At 54.0% G+C, this 19521-nt stretch overlaps 1 protein-coding gene across 1 annotated transcript in view; it reads left to right on the forward strand.

Annotated features, from left to right (window-relative positions):
• LOC145714071 (polyprenol dehydrogenase-like) overlaps positions 1-19521 on the forward strand; it is a 135294-nt gene that overhangs the window by 94763 nt on the left and 21010 nt on the right. The window contains exons 4-5 of the mRNA XM_081793143.1: positions 10672-10773; positions 17846-18053. Of these exons, the coding sequence (XP_081649269.1) occupies positions 10672-10773; positions 17846-18053 (310 nt within the window). The remainder of the gene's footprint in view (positions 1-10671; positions 10774-17845; positions 18054-19521) is intronic.

The raw sequence follows: 19521 nt of genomic DNA on the forward strand, positions 1-19521 counted from the left end.
AGGGGGGAGGGAGGGAGGGAGGAAGGAAGAAGGGAAGGAGGGAAGGAAGGAAGAAGGAAAGAAGGACGAGGGAAGGAAGGAAGGAGGGAGGCAGGGAGGAAGGAAGGAAGGAAGGAAGAAAGAAGGAATGAGGGAAGGAAGGAAGGAAGGGGGGAGGGAGGGAGGGAGGAAGGAAGGAAGAAGGGAAGGAGGGAAGGAAGGAAGAAGGAAAGAAGGAATGAGGGAAGGAAGGAGGGAGGGAGGAAGGAAGGAAGGAAGGAAGGAAGGAAGGAAGGAAGAAGGAATGAGGGAAGGAAGGAAGGAAGGGGGGAGGGAGGGAGGGAGGAAGGAAGGAAGAAGGGAAGGAGGGAAGGAAGGAAGAAGGAAAGAAGGAATGAGGGAAGGAAGGAAGGAGGGAGGGAGGGAGGAAGGAAGGAAGGAGGAAGGAAGGAATGAGGGAAGGAAGGGGGGAGGGAGGGAGGGAAGGAAGGAAGGAGGGAGGGAGGAAGGAAGGAAGAAGGAAGGAAGGAGGGAGGAAGGAGGGAGGAAGGAGGGAGGAAGGAAGGAAGGAAGGAGGGAAGGAAGGAAGAAGGAAGGAAGGAAGGAAGGAGGGAAGGAAGGAGGAAGGAAGGAGGGAAGGAAGGAAGGAAGGAAGGAAGGAGGGAAGGAAGAAAGAAGGAAAGAAGGAAGGAAGGAAGGAAGGAAGGAAGGAAGGAAGGAAGGAAGGAGGGAAGGAAGGAAGGAAGGAGGGAAGGAAGAAAGAAGGAAAGAAGGAAGGAAAGAAGGAGGGAGGGAAGGAAGGAGGGAAGGAAGGAAGGAGGGAGGGAGGGAGGGAGGGAGGAGGGAGGGAGGGAAGGAGGGAAGCAAGGAAAGAAGGAAGGAAGGAAGAAGGAAGGAAGGAAGGAGGAAGGAAGGGAGGAAGGAAGCAGGGAGGAAGGAAAGAACCAGGACGTCCGTCCTAGTGCAAGGCACTCCTTCCACGTGCAAGGAGCTGAATGTGACAGGCCCTGAAGGATGCCCAGCTGCAGCTGAGACCCCAGCCCCGTCCCACCCGGTTTCGGCCTCGTGAGGCCCCGCGCTGAGGGCCCAGCCCCCCTCCAGCCAGACGTCCCCTCTGAGGACCTGGGACGCGACGAGCAGCTGTCGTTTCCAGCCGGTAGGCGAGGGATGACGTGTGATGCAGCGGCCGGCGGTGTCGTGCGGACGGCTGGTCACAGGGTCGCCCCGGCCAGAGGGAGGAGGGTCCCCGGCAGCGATGTGCCTGTGTGCTCTCTGGGCTCAAGCTGTTCAGCTCCTGTCTACACCCAGGTAACCGCCCTCCCTTCTCACCGGGCGCCGACCTGAGCTGGTCGAGGGGAAGCCTGAGCTCAAACGCCCCGCATCGCAATCCCCTTCCCCTCCTGAAACCTGCCTGCCTACAACTACTCACTCTGGATCCCGTGTGGGTGACGCTTTCCTTTCTCTACCTGCCCCGTGAGCACCTCCGGCCGACCCGTCACATCGCCACTCTGCGTGCCGGTCCCATGGGCACCCGAGGCCGTTCATCGAGGTCCCGTCTGCCCCCAGTTTCTGGCCACCCAGCATTTCCCTTGAGCTTCCGAAATTGTGTGTATGGCTGAGATGTTGACGGACAGACGCGGGTATTGTGGGCCGCCCAACGGGATTTCCTTCGTGACTCAGACGTGGAGGGAGGTGCGCGTGCCTTTGAGGTCGTCCGGCGTGATTTTTTGAAAGGCGTCCGGCGTGAGGATTTAATACACGTACACGTTTTGAAGCGATCGCCATAGTCGACTCGATGCACGTGTCCTTCGTGGCACACACCTGCCATTCTGTGCAGTGCGCGCACTGAACATCCCCCCTCGGTAAATTCAAGGGTATCATGCAACCCTGTTAACTGTAATCACTGAGCCGTACATTTGATCCTGGGAATGTCCAGCTGGAACGTCATGTCCTTTGACCAACATCTGCTTCTTCCTCGTTCCTACAACCCCTGGCATCTGCCATTCTGTTTTGGGGGCTGTGACTTCTTTTTTCTTTTTTCTTTTCTTTTCTTTTCATTTCTTGTTTTTGCTTTTCCTTTCCTTTTCCCCTTTCCTTTCCTTTTCTTTCTTTTCTTTCCTCCTTTTTCCCTTTCTTTTCCTTTCCTTTTTCCCTTTCCTCTCGTTTTCTTTCTTTTCTTTTCCTTTTCTTTTGCCCTTTCCTTTTCCCCTTTCTTTTTTCTTTTCTTTTCCTTTCCATTCCTTTTCTTTTCCTTTCCTTTTTCCCTTTCCTTGCCTTTTCTTTCTTTTCTTTTCCTTTTCTTTTGTCCTTTCCTTTTCCCCTTTCTTTTTTCTTTTCCTTTCCTTTCCATTCCTTTTCTTTTCCTTTCCTTTTTCCCTTTCCTTGCCTTTTCTTTCTTTTCTTTCCCTTTTCTTTTGTCCTTTCCTTTTTCCCTTTCTTTTTTCTTTTCCTTTCCTTTCCATTCCTTTTCTTTTCCTTTCCTTTTTTTCTCCTTTTCTTTTTCTTTTCCTTTTCTTTTCCTTTCTCTTCTCTCCTCTTCTCCTTTTTCTATCCTCTCCTCCCCTCCCCTCCCCTCTCCTCTCCCGTCATTCCTGACAGAGAGTACAAGTACGGGAGGAGCAGAGAGAGAGAGAGAGAAGGAGAGACAGAGAATCCCAAACAGGCTCCCCACTCAGCATGGAAGGAGCCCACTGCGGGGCTTGATCCCACAACCCTGGGATCATGACTTGAGCCGAAATCAACAGTCGAAAGCTCAGCCAGCTGAGCCACCCAGGCGCCCCTCCTTCTTTGGGTTCCACATACAAGTGACAGCATGCAGTGTTTGTGTTTCTCTGCCTGGCTCATGTCCCTGAGCATCATGGTCTATCCACGCTGTGACAAATGGCAGGGTCCCCTTCTGTTTTAAGGCTGGGCCGTGCTGCGTCCTGTGGAGGGACCACCTGTCCTTTATCCACTCATCCTGCTTTCACTCCCGTTGGAGGCGTACCCAGCGGTGGCATTGCTGGATCACAGGGCCCTTCTGCTTTTCACTGTTTGAGGACCCTCAATACCGTTGTGCTCACTGACTGCAGCAGTCTACATTCCCAGCAACAGTGCATGAGCGTTCCCCTTTCTGCGCGCACTTTGACAGCAATGCTTACGAGAACTCAGGACTTATGTCCTTGTTGCCTTTCTTACGGGGTGGTGGCTGACTCCAGTTTATGCCTGAGCGGCTCAGGGTCCAATTTGTAGGGCCTTGCAGTGCTGGCCGGGCGGGCCGGGCGTGTCCAGAGGAAGAAAACCACAGTATCGCTCAGTATCGCTCAGCAGGGCGGACTCTCACAGGAGGCCACTGGAGAAGGACCAGCCCAGCTGGTTCTCAGAGGACATTCGATCCGGAAGACGGCTTTGTGGACAGAAAGGGCACCTTGAATAGGAAGGCTGGGCAGGTGAACACCAGCATCCCTGAGCCGGGGAGTGAGTCTGGAGAGGCGGCTGAGCCCTGGGCAGGCACGTATGGTCCCAGCTGCCGCCTGGAGAGGCCACGTAGGACCCCATGGCCTCACGGGGTCCAAGCCTTCGGGACGGGCGTCTGAGGCACGGGCCTCATTCCAGAAGGACGCCTGAGGCCCAGCCACTGCTTTTCCACGTGGAACCCCTCCCTGCACCCTGCCTGGAAATAAGGAAATACGGAAATACACATGATCCTGTCTTCATGCACTTTTCTCCCGTGTGCCAGGGAGCTCCTCTCTCTGGCTATCTCTCTCTCTGTCTGTCTCTTTGTCTCTGTTTATCTCTGTGTCTGTCTCTGTCTCTTTCTGTCTGTGTCTCCTGATGGTGTCTCTGGTGCTATCTCCCTATGTCCCTGTATCTTTGTCTGTCGCTATCTGCCTCGCTCTGACTGTCTCCCTGTTTTTGTCTGTCTCTGTGTCTGTGTCTCTGTGTGTCTGTCTCTGTGTCTGTGTCGGTCTCTCTTTCTGGGCCCCTTTATGTGTGTGTCTCTCCCTGACTGTCTCTCGGTGCTATCTCTCCCTGTCTCTGTCTGTCTCTCCCTGTCTCTCGGTACTATCCCTGTCTCTGTGTCTGTCTCTCCCTGTCTCTCGGTGCTATCTCTCCCTGTCTCTGTGTCTGTCTCTCCCTGTCTCTGTGTCTGTCTCTCCCTGTCTCTCGGTGCTATCTCTCCCTGTCTCTCGGTGCTGTCTCTCCCTGTCTCTGTGTCTGTCTCTCCCTGACTGTCTCTCCATGCTATCTCTCCCTGTCTCTGTGTCCGTCTCTCCCTGACTGTCTCTCCATGCTATCTCTCCCTGTCTCTGTGTCTGTCTCTCCCTGTCTCTGGGTCTGTCTCTCCCTGTCTCTCGGTGCTATCTCTCCCTGTCTCTGGGTCTGTCTCTCCCTGTCTCTCCGTGCTATCTCTCCCTGTCTCTGTGTCTGTCTCTCCCTGTCTCTCGGTGCTATCTCTCCCTGTCTCTGTGTCTGTCTCTCCCTGTCTCTGTGTCTGTCTCTCCCTGTCTCTCGGTGCTATCTCTCCCTGTCTCTCGGTGCTGTCTCTCCCTGTCTCTGTGTCTGTCTCTCCCTGACTGTCTCTCCATGCTATCTCTCCCTGTCTCTGTGTCCGTCTCTCCCTGACTGTCTCTCCATGCTATCTCTCCCTGTCTCTGTGTCTGTCTCTCCCTGTCTCTGTGTCTGTCTCTCCCTGTCTCTCGGTGCTATCTCTCCCTGTCTCTGTGTCCGTCTCTCCCTGACTGTCTCTCGGTGCTATCTCTCCCTGTCTCTGTGTCCGTCTCTCCCTGACTGTCTCTCGGTGCTATCTCTCCCTGTCTCTGTGTCCGTCTCTCCCTGACTGTCTCTCCCGCCCTGCCTCCTGCTCCCCCCCCACCCCGGGGTTTCCGGTCCCCGGCCGCCCTGGGCACTGCGTTTGCTGTTGGGACAGGGTCGGAACTCTCGAGTCTCACTAGTGAAGCCCGTTCCCCGCCATCAATGCCTGTCCGCCTTTCTGGGGGTGTGGTGGCCCTAAAGTCACCCCGATCCGCTCCCGAGGGCTAACAGTCCTGGGGAGGGGGGAGATGGTACCGGTGGGGTCAAGCGCCTTCTGGCTTTCTGTCCCCTCCCCTTCTGGCTCCAACTCTTCAGGTTCCCGAATTGAAACAACGCCACCGAGCCCTCTGCCCGCGTCTGGAGTCCGTCAGCAAAGGCGTCGTCCTTTGAGGCAGGAAGGAATTTGCCTCGACACCGTCACCAGCCTCCCCCTGTGCCCGACTCCATCTCCTGTCGCGTTTCCGTTGCTCTCATATGGTCGCTCTCATTGCTCCCATCTTCCTTGATTGGATCTTAATAATCAGTATTTTCTGGGAAAAGTGCTCATTTCCCTGAAATTTTCATCTTCTTGTTACCCATTTAACATATTAACAGAGATGAGTACCAACTCCTAGTTTTCAAATCGTCCCCATGACGAGAGACTCACCCCTCCTAAATCTGAATTTTTTTAGCCCTGTCAAGTGCGTTATTCAGAGCCTTCTCTGCGTCCTTATTTCCTATCTTGTCTGTCCATCTGTCAAATGCTCAAAGACGGACCCGTAAGCCTCCCGTAACAACTGGGATTCTGGCCGTTTTCCTGGCGCGTACGAGACTTCTTGAGAGATACAGCTCGGCTTTTCTGGAGAAAACGCGGCAACAAATGCCACAGCACTAACGTGGCTTTGTACTGATTGAGCATGGGGTCCACAGCTAAGGCTGCCCTTGGCCCCATTGTAGGAATGGGGCTTGTGTTTGATTGAGCATGGGGTCCACAGCTAAGGCTGCCCTTGGCCCCACTGATACTTTGGTCTTGAGCTAACCCTACCTTGTAGGAATGGGGCTTGGTTTGAGCATGGGGTCCACAGCTAAGGCTGCCCTTGGCCCCACTGATACTTTGGTCTTGAGCTAACCCTACCTTGTAGGAATGGGGCTTGTGTTTGAGCATGGGGTCCACAGCTAAGGCTGCCCTTGGCCCCACTGATACTTTGGTCTTGAGTTAACCCTACCTTGTAGGAATGGGGCTTGGTTTGAGCATGGGGTCCACAGCTAAGGCTGCCCTTGGCCCCACTGATACTTTGGTCTTGAGTTAACCCTACCTTGTAGGGATGGGGCTTGTGTTTGATTGAGCATGGGGTCCACAGCTAAGGCTGCCCTTGGCCCCACTGATACTTTGGTCTTGAGCTAACCCTACCTTGTAGGAATGGGGCTTGGTTTGAGCATGGGGTCCACAGCTAAGGCTGCCCTTGGCCCCACTGATACTTTGGTCTTGAGCTAACCCTACCTTGTAGGAATGGGGCTTATGTTTGATTGAGCATGGGGTCCACAGCTAAGGCTGCCCTTGGCCCCATTGATACTTTGGTCTTGAGTTAACCCTACCTTGTAGGAATGGGGCTTATGTTTGATTGAGCATGGGGTCCACAGCTAAGGCTGCCCTTGGCCCCACTGATACTTTGGTCTTGAGTTAACCCTACCTTGTAGGGATGGGGCTTGTGTTTGATTGAGCATGGGGTCCACAGCTAAGGCTGCCCTTGGCCCCACTGATACTTTGGTCTTGAGTTAACCCTACCTTGTAGGAATGGGGCTTATGTTTGATTGAGCATGGGGTCCACAGCTAAGGCTGCCCTTGGCCCCATTGATACTTTGGTCTTGAGTTAACCCTACCTTGTAGGAATGGGGCTTATGTTTGATTGAGCATGGGGTCCACAGCTAAGGCTGCCCTTGGCCCCACTGATACTTTGGTCTTGAGTTAACCCTACCTTGTAGGAATGGGGCTTGTGTTTGAGCATGGGGTCCACAGCTAAGGCTGCCCTTGGCCCCACTGATACTTTGGTCTTGAGTTAACCCTACCTTGTAGGGATGGGGCTTGTGTTTGAGCATGGGGTCCACAGCTAAGGCTGCCCTTGGCCCCATTGTAGGAATGGGGCTTGTGTTTGATTGAGCATGGGGTCCACAGCTAAGGCTGCCCTTGGCCCCACTGATACTTTGATCTGGAGTTAACCCTACCTTGTAGGGATGGGGCTTGTGTTTGAGCATGGGGTCCACAGCTAAGGCTGCCCTTGGCCCCACTGATACTTTGGTCTTGAGTTAACCCTACCTTGTAGGGATGGGGCTTGTGTTTGATTGAGCATGGGGTCCACAGCTAAGGCTGCCCTTGGCCCCACTGATACTTTGGTCTTGAGCTAACCCTACCTTGTAGGAATGGGGCTTGGTTTGAGCATGGGGTCCACAGCTAAGGCTGCCCTTGGCCCCACTGATACTTTGGTCTTGAGCTAACCCTACCTTGTAGGAATGGGGCTTATGTTTGATTGAGCATGGGGTCCACAGCTAAGGCTGCCCTTGGCCCCATTGATACTTTGGTCTTGAGTTAACCCTACCTTGTAGGAATGGGGCTTATGTTTGATTGAGCATGGGGTCCACAGCTAAGGCTGCCCTTGGCCCCACTGATACTTTGGTCTTGAGTTAACCCTACCTTGTAGGGATGGGGCTTGTGTTTGATTGAGCATGGGGTCCACAGCTAAGGCTGCCCTTGGCCCCACTGATACTTTGGTCTTGAGTTAACCCTACCTTGTAGGAATGGGGCTTATGTTTGATTGAGCATGGGATCCACAGCTAAGGCTGCCCTTGGCCCCATTGATACTTTGGTCTTGAGTTAACCCTACCTTGTAGGAATGGGGCTTATGTTTGATTGAGCATGGGGTCCACAGCTAAGGCTGCCCTTGGCCCCACTGATACTTTGGTCTTGAGTTAACCCTACCTTGTAGGAATGGGGCTTGTGTTTGAGCATGGGGTCCACAGCTAAGGCTGCCCTTGGCCCCACTGATACTTTGGTCTTGAGTTAACCCTACCTTGTAGGGATAGGGGCTTGTGTTTGAGCATGGGGTCCACAGCTAAGGCTGCCCTTGGCCCCATTGTAGGAATGGGGCTTGTGTTTGATTGAGCATGGGGTCCACAGCTAAGGCTGCCCTTGGCCCCACTGATACTTTGATCTGGAGTTAACCCTACCTTGTAGGGATGGGGCTTGTGTTTGAGCATGGGGTCCACAGCTAAGGCTGCCCTTGGCCCCACTGATACTTTGGTCTTGAGTTAACCCTACCTTGTAGGGATGGGGCTTGTGTTTGATTGAGCATGGGGTCCACAGCTAAGGCTGCCCTTGGCCCCACTGATACTTTGGTCTTGAGTTATCCCTACTTGTAGGGATGGGGCTTGTGTTTGATTGAGCATGGGGTCCATAGCTAAGGCTCCCCTTGGCCCCATTGATACTTTGGTCTTGAGTTATCCCTACCTTGTAGGGATGGGGCTTGTGTTTGATTGAGCATGGGGTCCATAGCTAAGGCTGCCCTTGGCCCCATTGATACTTTGGTCTTGAGTTATCCCTACCTTGTAAGAATGGGGCTTGTGTTTGAGCATGGGGTCCACAGCTAAGGCTGCCCTTGGCCCCATTGATACTTTGGTCTTGAGTTAACCCTACCTTGTAGGGATGGGGCTTGTGTTTGCTTGTCGGCTTGATAATGTTTGGCCTTTTTATTCCCAATCCTCACTTTTCAAAACCATCATCAGCGTATAGAAGAATTCAAGAATTCACCTCTTTTCTCCCCGCCCCACCCCCGCCCTAGTGGGAGGCTGCCATATTGGTTTTGAATCAGGACCAACGCCAGCTAAAGGCTCACACTTCCTTCCAGGGCTTTTCTGGATCTCCCGTTTTGCCTACGTGGACGACTGGTATACCTTGTGTTTTCTCGTCATCTGTTTGGGCACATAGGCTACTTCCTGTCCCCGGGGGTACAGTGAAGAGTCTGGAGACGTGGCAACTTCCACGTCTCTCATTACCCAAACAGAAATGGAACGTGTCGGGGGCGCCTGGGTGGCTCAGTCGCTTAAGCATCTGACTCGATTTCAGCTCAGGTCATGATCTCATGGTGCATGTCATGGAGTCCCACATCCCTCTCCCTCTCTCTGCCCCTTCCCCACTCACGCTCCCCCTCTCTCTCCCTCAAAATAAATAAAGATAAAGAAAGAAATAGAAGGCATCACTGATGGCGTTCCAGACAAAATGGAAAATGCCACCCGTGTCTCCTTCTCCCACCCCCGAGCCCTGCTGGATCAATGATCCCCGCCCCATCTCCCAGTGCACCTTGCGGGGGGCGGGGGCAGAGGATGCACATTTTAGGTGAATGTACCAGCTCAGCGTCCAGCATTGCGATTCCCCGATCTTGCCCGAGCTCATCCCTGGGGTTTCTCCTCTTCCAGAAGCCCACGCCCTGCAAATTGCCTGGCACGTTGTCACCATCAGGGATCAGCCCTGTGGCGACTTCTGGTCCGCAGGGACTGCCCTGCCCTCTGCAGCTGTGGGGGCTTGATTTGGGGGCCCACGTTCTCTGCATAGCGGCAGCCCCCATGATCCCCCACTCGATCCTTGGGGCACCTCACGAGGCAACGTTCTCGCAGCGGAAAGGGGGCGCTCACGTTTGCCGCTGGTTAGGAACCCTCTTCTCCCGGGAGTGGGGAAGAAGCATCTTCTGACTTTGCAAAGATTGGTACCGTTGCTCTGTTTCTGGAAGCCGAGAGCGTCTGTCTACCAACGCGGTTATCATCGGCTCCCGTTATCGGAAGCAGTAGGGGCTTCCCCCTTGAAAAAAAATATATCCTTGTGAATATGTTAGCGGAAAATTAGAACGGTGTGTCAGGAATGCCTAGCCAGATGGCGCTGTGTTCTAGAACAGCACTTCCGAACTGTCTGTGGCAAAACTCCCTTTTCCCAAAGCTGTCACGGATTGATAGCGATGTAGATAGGACAGACGCCAATTACTAGGAAAGTAAGAGTTACAACCAGGCAAAATGGGAACTTCCAAGGTTGCCTTTTTAGAAATCATTGGATTCAGCACACGTAAAATGACTCTCCATGATTTAGTTTTCTAAATGCTCTTGTCGGTGTCGCGGTGTGCCTTACGGCAGACCCGGTAACAAACGGTTCCCAGGGTGGCACCCGTGTGTAGACCTCCCCTGGAAGGGCTTTGATCCGGAAGCGTGCCCCCCCCCCCCACCCCTACTCCCATTTGCTAGTGCTCGTGGCTGGCGGGAGCCATGCTTCCCTGTGTTCTGGCGTCTCGCAACCACACGCGTCCGAGCAAGCACGTTCCCAGGAACTGGTTCCGGAGACCCACAGCGATGTCGCCATCCGAGGACCATTGTGCCGCACGATGACCCAGCAAAGTGACGTCAGCTCCAAAGGGCTGCGTGCTCTGAGCGCCCCTCTGGAGCTCAGGATGTCCTCTAAGCTCATGGGGTTGTTGGTAGTTCCTTGAGTTTGTAGGTCCGGGGCTCTGGCTTTCCTGCTGGCTGTTGGCCAGAGGCTGCTGTCAGTCCCCGGAAGCTGCCGGAAGCATCTTGCCCCATGGCCCCTCTCAACATGGCGGCTGAGTTCTTCAAGACCAGTGGAAGACTCTCTCCCCTGCTTCCCTAAGGAAATGCCTTATTTTGTTGATTTATAAGCAAGTCACAGGTGCCGTCTACACGCAAGGACGGGGGATCGTCAAGGGCATGAGGCATGGAGGGTCTTCCTGGGCTATGATCGCTGAATCCCACCTTCGTCTTTAAAACCCAGCGTCCCTCCGCAGGTGGGGTGGAATCGAACTTATTTAAAAACCGTCTCAGCTCCTAGAGTAGGTTAGAAGATAATCCCCCATCTGTTTCCTTTTGCAGTGGAGTTTTTATACTGTGATCTGGCTTCCCTGACGTCCATCAGGCAATTCGTCCAGAAGTTCAAGAAGAAGAAAATCCCTCTCCATGTCCTGGTCAATAACGGTGAGTCGTGGTGAAGTGCAGATGTTAACTCTGACACAGACGTGCACACTGGCCATCCCGCGAGAGAAGTCCTCTGGGAAGGAAGGACTTGCGTGGAAATTCACGAATATCCGTGGTGTTGTCATGACGCTCTGCCTCGTTGACGCATTTGGCTGTTGTCCTTGGCATAATCAATTTGCAATGATGGTAAGCCTGATGATACGGTGTGTGGGGTCGATATTTTGGTTGGCCCACATGGGCTAAGTAAGGTGTGTTATGAACGTGTAAGAGGGGGGCGTGTTCACACGTTCCCTTATTAAATATTGAGTGTGTCCCCAGGGGGCATCATCAGTATGTAGGCTCCATGCACAGCTGTCTCTTGACTTCTTCCCTGAAGCCAACATTCATCACACAGACACACAGGGTCTGTGTGTCCCCTTACCCTGCCTTCCACCCGCCCACCTGTCCGTCTTCAACACAAACTAGCCTTGACCTGGACCCCTCCTTTCAGCCCGGCTCTTAAGAGCATCGTGGCCACGTCTGGGTTCCTCAGCATGGTGCCTGAGCCATTCCTGTCTTCCCACGCTACACTCGACAGATGTCCTACAGATTCATCTAAACCCTCCACGGTGAGGAGGCAGCGCCATTCACGTGTCCAAACTGAATCCACATAGAGCACCAAAACGATCGGAAAAACACGCGTACCGGAAGAACGTCCCAGCTCGCTTTCAGACTTGGAGGCCAACTGGTCGACTGTAGAGGAGATAAATGGTAGTATTAATACGGCGAAAACAATGACCGTAAGTCATTGAGCTACAACCACTGTACCTTCTTTCCAAAATATATAAAACATTTGCTAAACTATTCATCTGTTGCGGGGGTGGGGGAGCCTGGGTGGCTCAGTTGGTCAAGCTGCCAACTCTTTTTTTTTTTAAATATAATTTATTGTCAGATTGGCTTCCATACAATACGCCCAGTGCTCATCCCAACAGGTGCCCTCCTCAGTGCCCATCACCCACTTTCCCCTCTCCCCCAACCCGCATCAACCCTCAGTTCCTTCTCAGTATTTAAGAGTCTCTCATGGTTTGCCTCCTTCCCTCTTTGTAACTTATTTTTTCCTTCCCCTCCCCCACGGTCTGCTGTTTTCTCAAGATCCACCTATGAGTGAAAACATACGATATCCGTCTTTCTCTGACTGACTTATTTCACGTAGCATAATCTCCTCCATTTCCATCCACGTTGCTGCAAATGGCAGGGTTGAATTTATAAACCACATCTTCTTTATCCATTCGTCGCTTGTTGGACATTTAGGCTCTTTCCACAATTGGGCTATTGTGGAAACTCCTGCTACAACTCTTGACTTCGGCTCAGGTCATGAGCTCACGGTTATGAGGTAGGGCCCCTCGCGGGGCTGTGCGTTGACATCAGGGAACCTGCTTGGGGTTCTTTCGGTCCCTCTCTCCCTGCCCCTCCCCTGGACGTGTTCTCCTTCTCAGAGCAATTTTGTTAATTAGAAAAAATTTTTAAAAAACACTAGTCATCTGTCGGATGGCAGGGAGAATGTTACTCTGGGAGTCTTGTGGTTCAAGAGCCCACCTGGATCATCGAGGTTAATTCATCCACCGACAGAGACGTAAGTGAGTCTGTTCTCCAAAGTCATTGGGCATGGAAGGGACCGTGGTAGGGAATCACATGGCTGACGATGTGGGCATCTTACGGGTTGCAACCCGGCGCCCAGGATGCACCTGCTGTCTGTGTGTTCTTTTTGTCTTACCGCGTTTCACCGTCTTCTGTGGTGTGAACGGCATTCGTGGGCAGGACAGGCTACAGAGAGACATTGTGACGCCCGATGCACCTGTTTGATTGGAAACACTCCCTGAAGGGGAAGACGGAGAGCCTGCGACTCAGAAGATCTGACTCCAACCGTCTCTTTAATGCATTCAGTTGTGTGGCCATATGGCCGTGATGTGTGGGTGCCACACGGTGATAGCTAACGCCACATCCGCCTCCTTCCCCCAGGAACAAACCCGCTGTGGGTGTTGTTAGTGCTGCTGGTTCCCTCTGGAAGGCTCAGAACGGTATTGATCTTTCTTCTCCACGGACCTTTCCCCATACCGTTCAAGGTTTCCCACACCGGGCGCACCTGACGTTTATTGGCAGGAATCAGTCCTTTCCCTGTAAACAGGAAATACGGGCTTTCTGTTTGCCCCGTCCGTCTTCTGTCTGTAGGGAATCCCGTCCACACGTTGGCTTCACGTCAGCCCAAACTTGTCCTCCGCACACGCCTTCCTCCGTGCCCGGGACCCCCCATCGCTGCAGCACGCCCCAGCCACACAGAGGTGCCACGCGCCCAGTGTGCAATCCCTGACCCCAGGTGCCACTGGCCCCAAGGGACAATCCCTCGGTTTTCCTTCCATGCCTTGATTTCTCTTGAACTGATTTGCCTTTTCGAGCTTCTGGAGGCTGGTGGCATTCCTGGGCTCGTGACGCGTCCTCTCGTTCTCAAAGCCATTGGGGTGGAGGGTGTAACCCCCGGCCTCCCTCTGTCTCTCCGTGATGTTTGCTCTGTGCGTACATCACCTTCTCCGACTCTGAGCCTCCCGCCTCCCTCCTGGGAAGACCCTTGTGGAGACCTTGCACCACTGGGGCCATCCAGGACCACCCCCAGCTCAGGGTTCTGAACCACCCCCATCTGCAAAGTCCCTTTATCCACGTATGGGCACATATTCACAGGCTCAGAGAAGTCAGGACATGAATGTCTATAGGGACGTCAGTCTGTCCGCCACATGGGGATCGGGTCGGGGACGTGTCTGGGGACGTCGGTCTGGCCACCATGTGGGGATCAGGTTGTGGATGTCTCTGGGGACGTGGGTCCGTCCGCCACATGGGGATCCCATCATGGACGTGTCTGGGCGGGGTCCTCCCTCAGCTCCCGGCAGCCACCTCCCAGCAGCTTGGTGTTCCATCGGCAGGAAGGGCCCAGTGGTGTGCAAGTCCTGACCTCGTGCAATCCGTTCTCTAGCAGAGGAGTCAGTTGGTGGACGAGTCATTATTGTGCCAGACGCGTCACCGTAGGAGACCCCCCTCCTCGATGACAGCACAGTCGTGTGCACGACAGGAAAGCCTGCATCCCACCTGTGACCTGTGCAGAACGTCTCCGGCTCCGGGAGCGGCATCCCGGGGACCCAGGACTGGGGCTCGGCTCAGACTGGCCTTGACTTGCAGGACGGGAGGGCGTTTCCCATGGGCCTCGTGCCGTGGTCTGTGGGCACGCGCATTCAGCCGAGCCGTGTCTCATGTGAATTGTGAGGTGGGATTATTTACGAGGGTTTGGGGGGGGCCCGGGATCAACGGTCGCACACACATTTTCCAACTCGGGGCTTCTCCCAGCAGGACCCTGGCCATGGCTTCCTTAGGGTCCTAGAGTGTCTGCAGAATTTCCCAAAACCTTTTGCCCAGGACCCTCCTCTGGGACAGTGCGTCTTGCCCCCAAGCTGACTGCTTCCAACGATGTGGGATCAGAGGACCCACGTCCTATTATGCGACCACCTGCCTCCTGGAACCAGCCCCAGCTCTGCTCCATGAAGGGACCTCCCCGGGGCTGAGGGAAGCTACAATTTCTGCCTTTCTTTTCTTTAAAAAAAAATTTTTTTTAAATAGGCTTTATGCCCAGCACGGAGCCCAATGCAGGTCTTGAACTCGCAACCTTGAGATCAAGACCTGAGCTGAGATCAAGAATCAGACACTTAACTGACTGAGCCAGCCAGGCACCCCTCTGTTGTTTTGTTTTGTTTTGTTTTGTTTTGTTTTGTTTTGTTTTGTTAACTTTATCTTAAATTCTTCAACATCGGCGCGATCGAGATGTTGCAAATGTTAAGTACTTCAGGCGGGAAATTGTGTTTGCATTTGCTGCCGGGATGAAAATAGAGCCAGACTGCCTCTTTCTGGAGGCTCGGGACCCATGCTGACGATTTATCTCACACAAGAAGGATCTGTAGTACATCTGTGGAGGCAGCTCAGCATTCATAGTTTATTCCCGTCAAAAGTTTATTTATCCTTTCTCCCATCTCCGCACCTGTTCCTGGGTAGGTTTGAAATGGCTGCATGGGGTGATGTTTTATCCTCGTAGGACTCCTTCCCGTATCTCTGACGGATGCATTTCCCAATGTCAACAATTCCTGAAAAGAGGGGCGTCTGGGGGGCTCGGTCGGCTGAACATCCGACTTCGACTCGGGTGGCGATATCGCGGTTTGTGGGTTCGAGCCCTGCGTCGGGCTCTGTGCGGACAGCTCAGAGTCTGGAACCTGCTTCGGATTCTGTCTCCCTCTCTCTCTGCCCCTCCCCCACTCAATCTCAAAAACAGACATTAAAAAACATTTCTCCCTGGGCACGTAGGAGCCATTCCGTAAGTCTTAGCATCTGAGATGGGCCAAGCTGTGCTGTGGGGAGGTCTCCAGCATATTTTCCATTAGAATATGGATGAAGGAGGAGATTCTCGTTAGGAATGCGCAGGGGACCCCACAGGGCTTTGGGCACAGCCTCCGGGGTGCAGGCACCCCCCCCCCACCGCGCTTCTGCGAGCCCCAGGATGGAACGAGGCTGTTTACCCCAGGGATTCGCTCCGATAACCGGGTAGGATTTCCGGACTAACCTTGAACTTCTTTGCCCAGAGCATCATGATCGTCCGATCCTCAGAGTCTGGGTCGGTGACTTTGCTGGGATCTGTCGGCAGAACAGAGATCCAAGTTGGCATATCCTCCCCCCGGCTCCACAGTTACCCCACATTTCCTTGGGGACGTCATCACCCCATTGCCCACCATGGAAACTCAATGAGTAGGATACGTTCAGCCTTTGGGAGACAAGGCTGTGTTTGTCCTTCAGCACGTGTGCCCGAATAGCAGACCGCGTGCGCCCCCGCAAAGGCTGAGACTGATGAGTCCAGCACTGCGGCCCCGGGGTGGGGGGAACCCAAAGTCCGTGCACCTGCCCAGAGTCCCCTCACGGTCGTCTCTGCTACCAATGTCCAGGGTCTCCAAGGCCATCACGAGGAGGGCAATAACCTCCATGAGCCATTTGTCTTATAACAGGTTGTCCTTAACTAAGCAGGTCGTAGCCCTAGGACCTCACCCAGGTCAACACCCCCAAATTCTGAACAATCCCTGTTGAGACCCGCATGCCCTGCCGATGCCCCTATCCCTCTATGCGGGGTACTTTCCAATGAATTCGGATACTTGGAAGGCCGTGTTTGGTGTTCTCAGATGTGGGGCTCTCTGATGCGGGATTGATAATGCACGATGCAGATGCAGGGATTTTCCAGGAACTGACCATTTATGCACACACTAATGTTCCAGGAACTGATTGCGGACGTGCACCAATGTTCCAGGAATTGATAATTTTGGCATGCAGTGATGTCCCAGGAATTGATAATTTGGGGATGAACTGATGTCCCAGGAATTGATAATTTGGGCATGCAGTGATGTCCCAGGAATTGACAATTTGGGGATGAACTGATGTCCCAGGAATTGACAATTTGGGGATGAACTGATGTCCCAGGAATTGATAACTTTGCCATGTACTGATGTCCCAGGAATTGATAGTTTTAGCATGCAGTGATGTCCCAGGAATTGATCATTTTGGGATGAACTGATGTCCCAGGAATGGATAACTTTGCCATGCAGTGATGTCCCAGGAAATGATAATCTTGCCATGCACTAATATCCCAGGAATTGAAAACTGCTGTGTTACCAGCCCCCCCCATCCTAGAGGCTCCAAAGTCAACACGCGCAGCCTTGCTTCACGGCCGCCTTGACTTCCCTCCTACCAGCCTCGTGGAAGCCGGGGGTGCGTGGCGAGCGAGGCGCCCCCGACCAGGAGTTCATGACCCTCCCAGCCCGGACGGAGCTCTGGTCATCTGACTTCATCACCCTCAATGGAACAATGAAGACAGCGGCACTGCCGGGGAGGCGTTAATGTTTTTCCAAAATGCCAGGCTTTGCATCCGCTTGTAGGAGCAGATGCTCAGTGTCCTTTGCGAACGTTTTCTTTGCTGAGTTTTAGCGCCTGTCGGGATACGCCCTTTGTTGCACGTGTAAGACCCGTGTGTATCCGTGTGTGTGTGTCTGTACGTGTCCGGGCATGGTGACATGTGCACGTGTGTGCAAATGCACGCCCATATGCAACTGTGTCTCCAACACCTGGAGAAACAAACGCAGAATTGCATGCCCGTAAAACACGCCCGCACACACATGCATCCAGGTCCCTAGCAAGCTGGCCCTCCAGGACCTGGAGCCACGTGGCCCGGGCGTGGTTCCTGCACACCTGGAAGCCGTGTCATCCGTGGAGAAGATTCAGGGACTGGGACTCAGCCGAGCGTTGCCCTGACGGGCGTGCAGGTGTTCAGACCTGGGGGAGAACGCAGGTAGCAAGCAGGGAACTTGCTTTTAGGAATGTGGTTTTTTTTTCTTTTATTTTTTTAACGTTTTATTTTATTTTTTGAGAGAGAGAGACAGAGTGTGAGCAGGGGAGGGGAAGAGCGAGAGGGAGACGCAGAAGCAGAAGCAGGCTCCAGGCTCCGAGCTGTCAGCGCAGAGCCTGATGCAGGGGTTGAACTCGTGCACCGTGAGATCGTGACCTGAGCCGAAGTCGGTCGGGCGGTTCACCCACTGAACCCCCCGGGCGCCCCAGGAATGTGTTTTGCACAGGGCACCCTGAGGAATGAGTGGATTTGTGGGTGCCCTGGGCATGGTGGGGGGTGGGGTGGGTGCTGTCGCTGAAGGGGCTCGGGGAGCAGGCTCTGGGCTCTGCCCGCTCCGCCCTGGCCAGGAAGCTCCTTGGAAAAGGGAGTCTTTGTTTGCCCCGAGGGCCCTTGTCTCCAGAAGGATGAACCTCCCGGGCCGGTCGGGGGCACCTGTTGCCGACTCGGCACATTGTCAGCATCTTGCACACGCCTGTCTCTTAGGATCCTTGCCGCGCACGGGGCCGTGTGCCCCTCCTGGCATCGTTCCCGCTGGTGTCCGCGTCCCTGCGGCCCGCGTGTGCCACAGCGCCCCCCGTCGCCCCGTCGTAACGCGCCCCGGAACCCCCTTTCTTGCAGCCGCGGTGATGATGGTCCCGCAGAGGAAGACCAGAGACGGATTTGAGGAGCACTTCGGGCTCAACTACCTGGGCCACTTCGTCCTCACCAACCTGCTGCTGGACTCCCTGAAGGCGGCCGGGCGTCCCGGCCGCACCGCCAGGGTGGTGACCGTGTCGTCCGCCACGCATTACGTGGGCGAGCTGCGCCTGCGCGACCTGCACGGCAGGTGCGTGCCCGCGGGAGGGGGGGGCCGAGCGGGGGGCTCGAGACTGGCCGTCGCGCGGGGCGCGTGCTCAGCGTCGCGGGAGCCGGTGCACCCCAGCCCCGCGGGCGGCCAGCGCGTCCCAGCGACACTTACGGGGTCACAAGCACTGGGTCCCCGGCCTCCACCTGATGTAAACACCCCTGGGAGGTAGTGATAACCGCCAGGATGGATTTTCTGGCAATCCGTGTTCTTGCAAAGGCATAAATCAGGATACGGTGAAGCATTCCAAAACCCACACGGGCAGAGTCTGTTAAAAATTGCTGGTAATCAATGGAACTGACTCATGAAGAAAGACATAGCTTTATTTAAAAAAATAGATTTCGTTTTGGGAGGAGGGGATAAAACTCTCATTGTTTAAGTTAAAACATATATATATATATATATATATATATATATATATATATATATAATATGTTTATATCTGTATATGTTATATATAAATATATATTACATAAGATGGATTATTATATATATATTATGAGACAGAGGTACACCGATTTGGGGGTTTTTTTGTTGCTTTTTAAATTTTTTTTATTTAAAAAATTTTTTAATGTTTATTTATTTTTGAGAGAGAGAGAGACAGAGGGTGAGCGGGGGAGGGGCAGAGAGAGAGGGAGACAGAGAATCCGAAGCAGGCTCCAGGCTCCGAGCTGCCCGCACAGAGCCCGACGTGGGGCTCGAGCCCACAAACGGTGAAACCATGACCTGAGCGGAAATCGACACTCACCCGTCCAACCAGCTGAGCCACCCAGGAGCCCCTGGATGGATTTCGTTAACGAATTGGCTCACAGATCAGAGAGACTGACAAATCCCACCTCTACGGGGTTGACCAGCAGGCTGGTGAAGCAACCAAGAGTCAGAATTGCCATCTGGAGCCTAAAAACTGGTAGTTGGGGGAGTGTTTCAAAGCTGCAGTCTCCAGGCCAAATCCCTTCCTCTTTGAAGGGAACGCCATGTTTCCTCTTAAAGCCTTCAACTGATTAGACGAGGCCCACCCGCCTCTTGGAGGGTGACCCACTTTCCTCCAAATCTACCGATTTCAGTGTTATTCCCAGCTAAGAAAACACCTTCCCAGCAACGTCTAGACTGCCATGCACCCCGGCTTGTGTCGCTGTCCGGCCTCCTGTAGCCGTGGACACCTGAGGACCGACGAGGTCCTCTGTGGGTCTTGTCTGCGCTACCCCAGCTTGGGTTCGACACCAAGGGTGACCGCTGTTCACCACAATGTGCCGGGCAAGGAAGGGCCTGGGACCACGCTCTCTCTCCTCCGTGGGCCCAAAGCAGACGTGTATCCCCATCCCGGTTCCCGTCCTCAGAACGGACGACGGTCTCCTCGTCGCAAAGTTTGCCGATCTCCCGGACGAAGGAACGGCTGCCCGTGTACCACTAACACACATGCTCGTCTGGGCAGAGCTGGTGCGTGAGTGTC

Source organism: Panthera onca, chromosome X, assembly GCF_046562875.1.
Source record: "Panthera onca isolate mPanOnc1 chromosome X, mPanOnc1 haplotype 2, whole genome shotgun sequence".
Lineage (NCBI taxonomy): Eukaryota > Metazoa > Chordata > Mammalia > Carnivora > Felidae > Panthera > Panthera onca.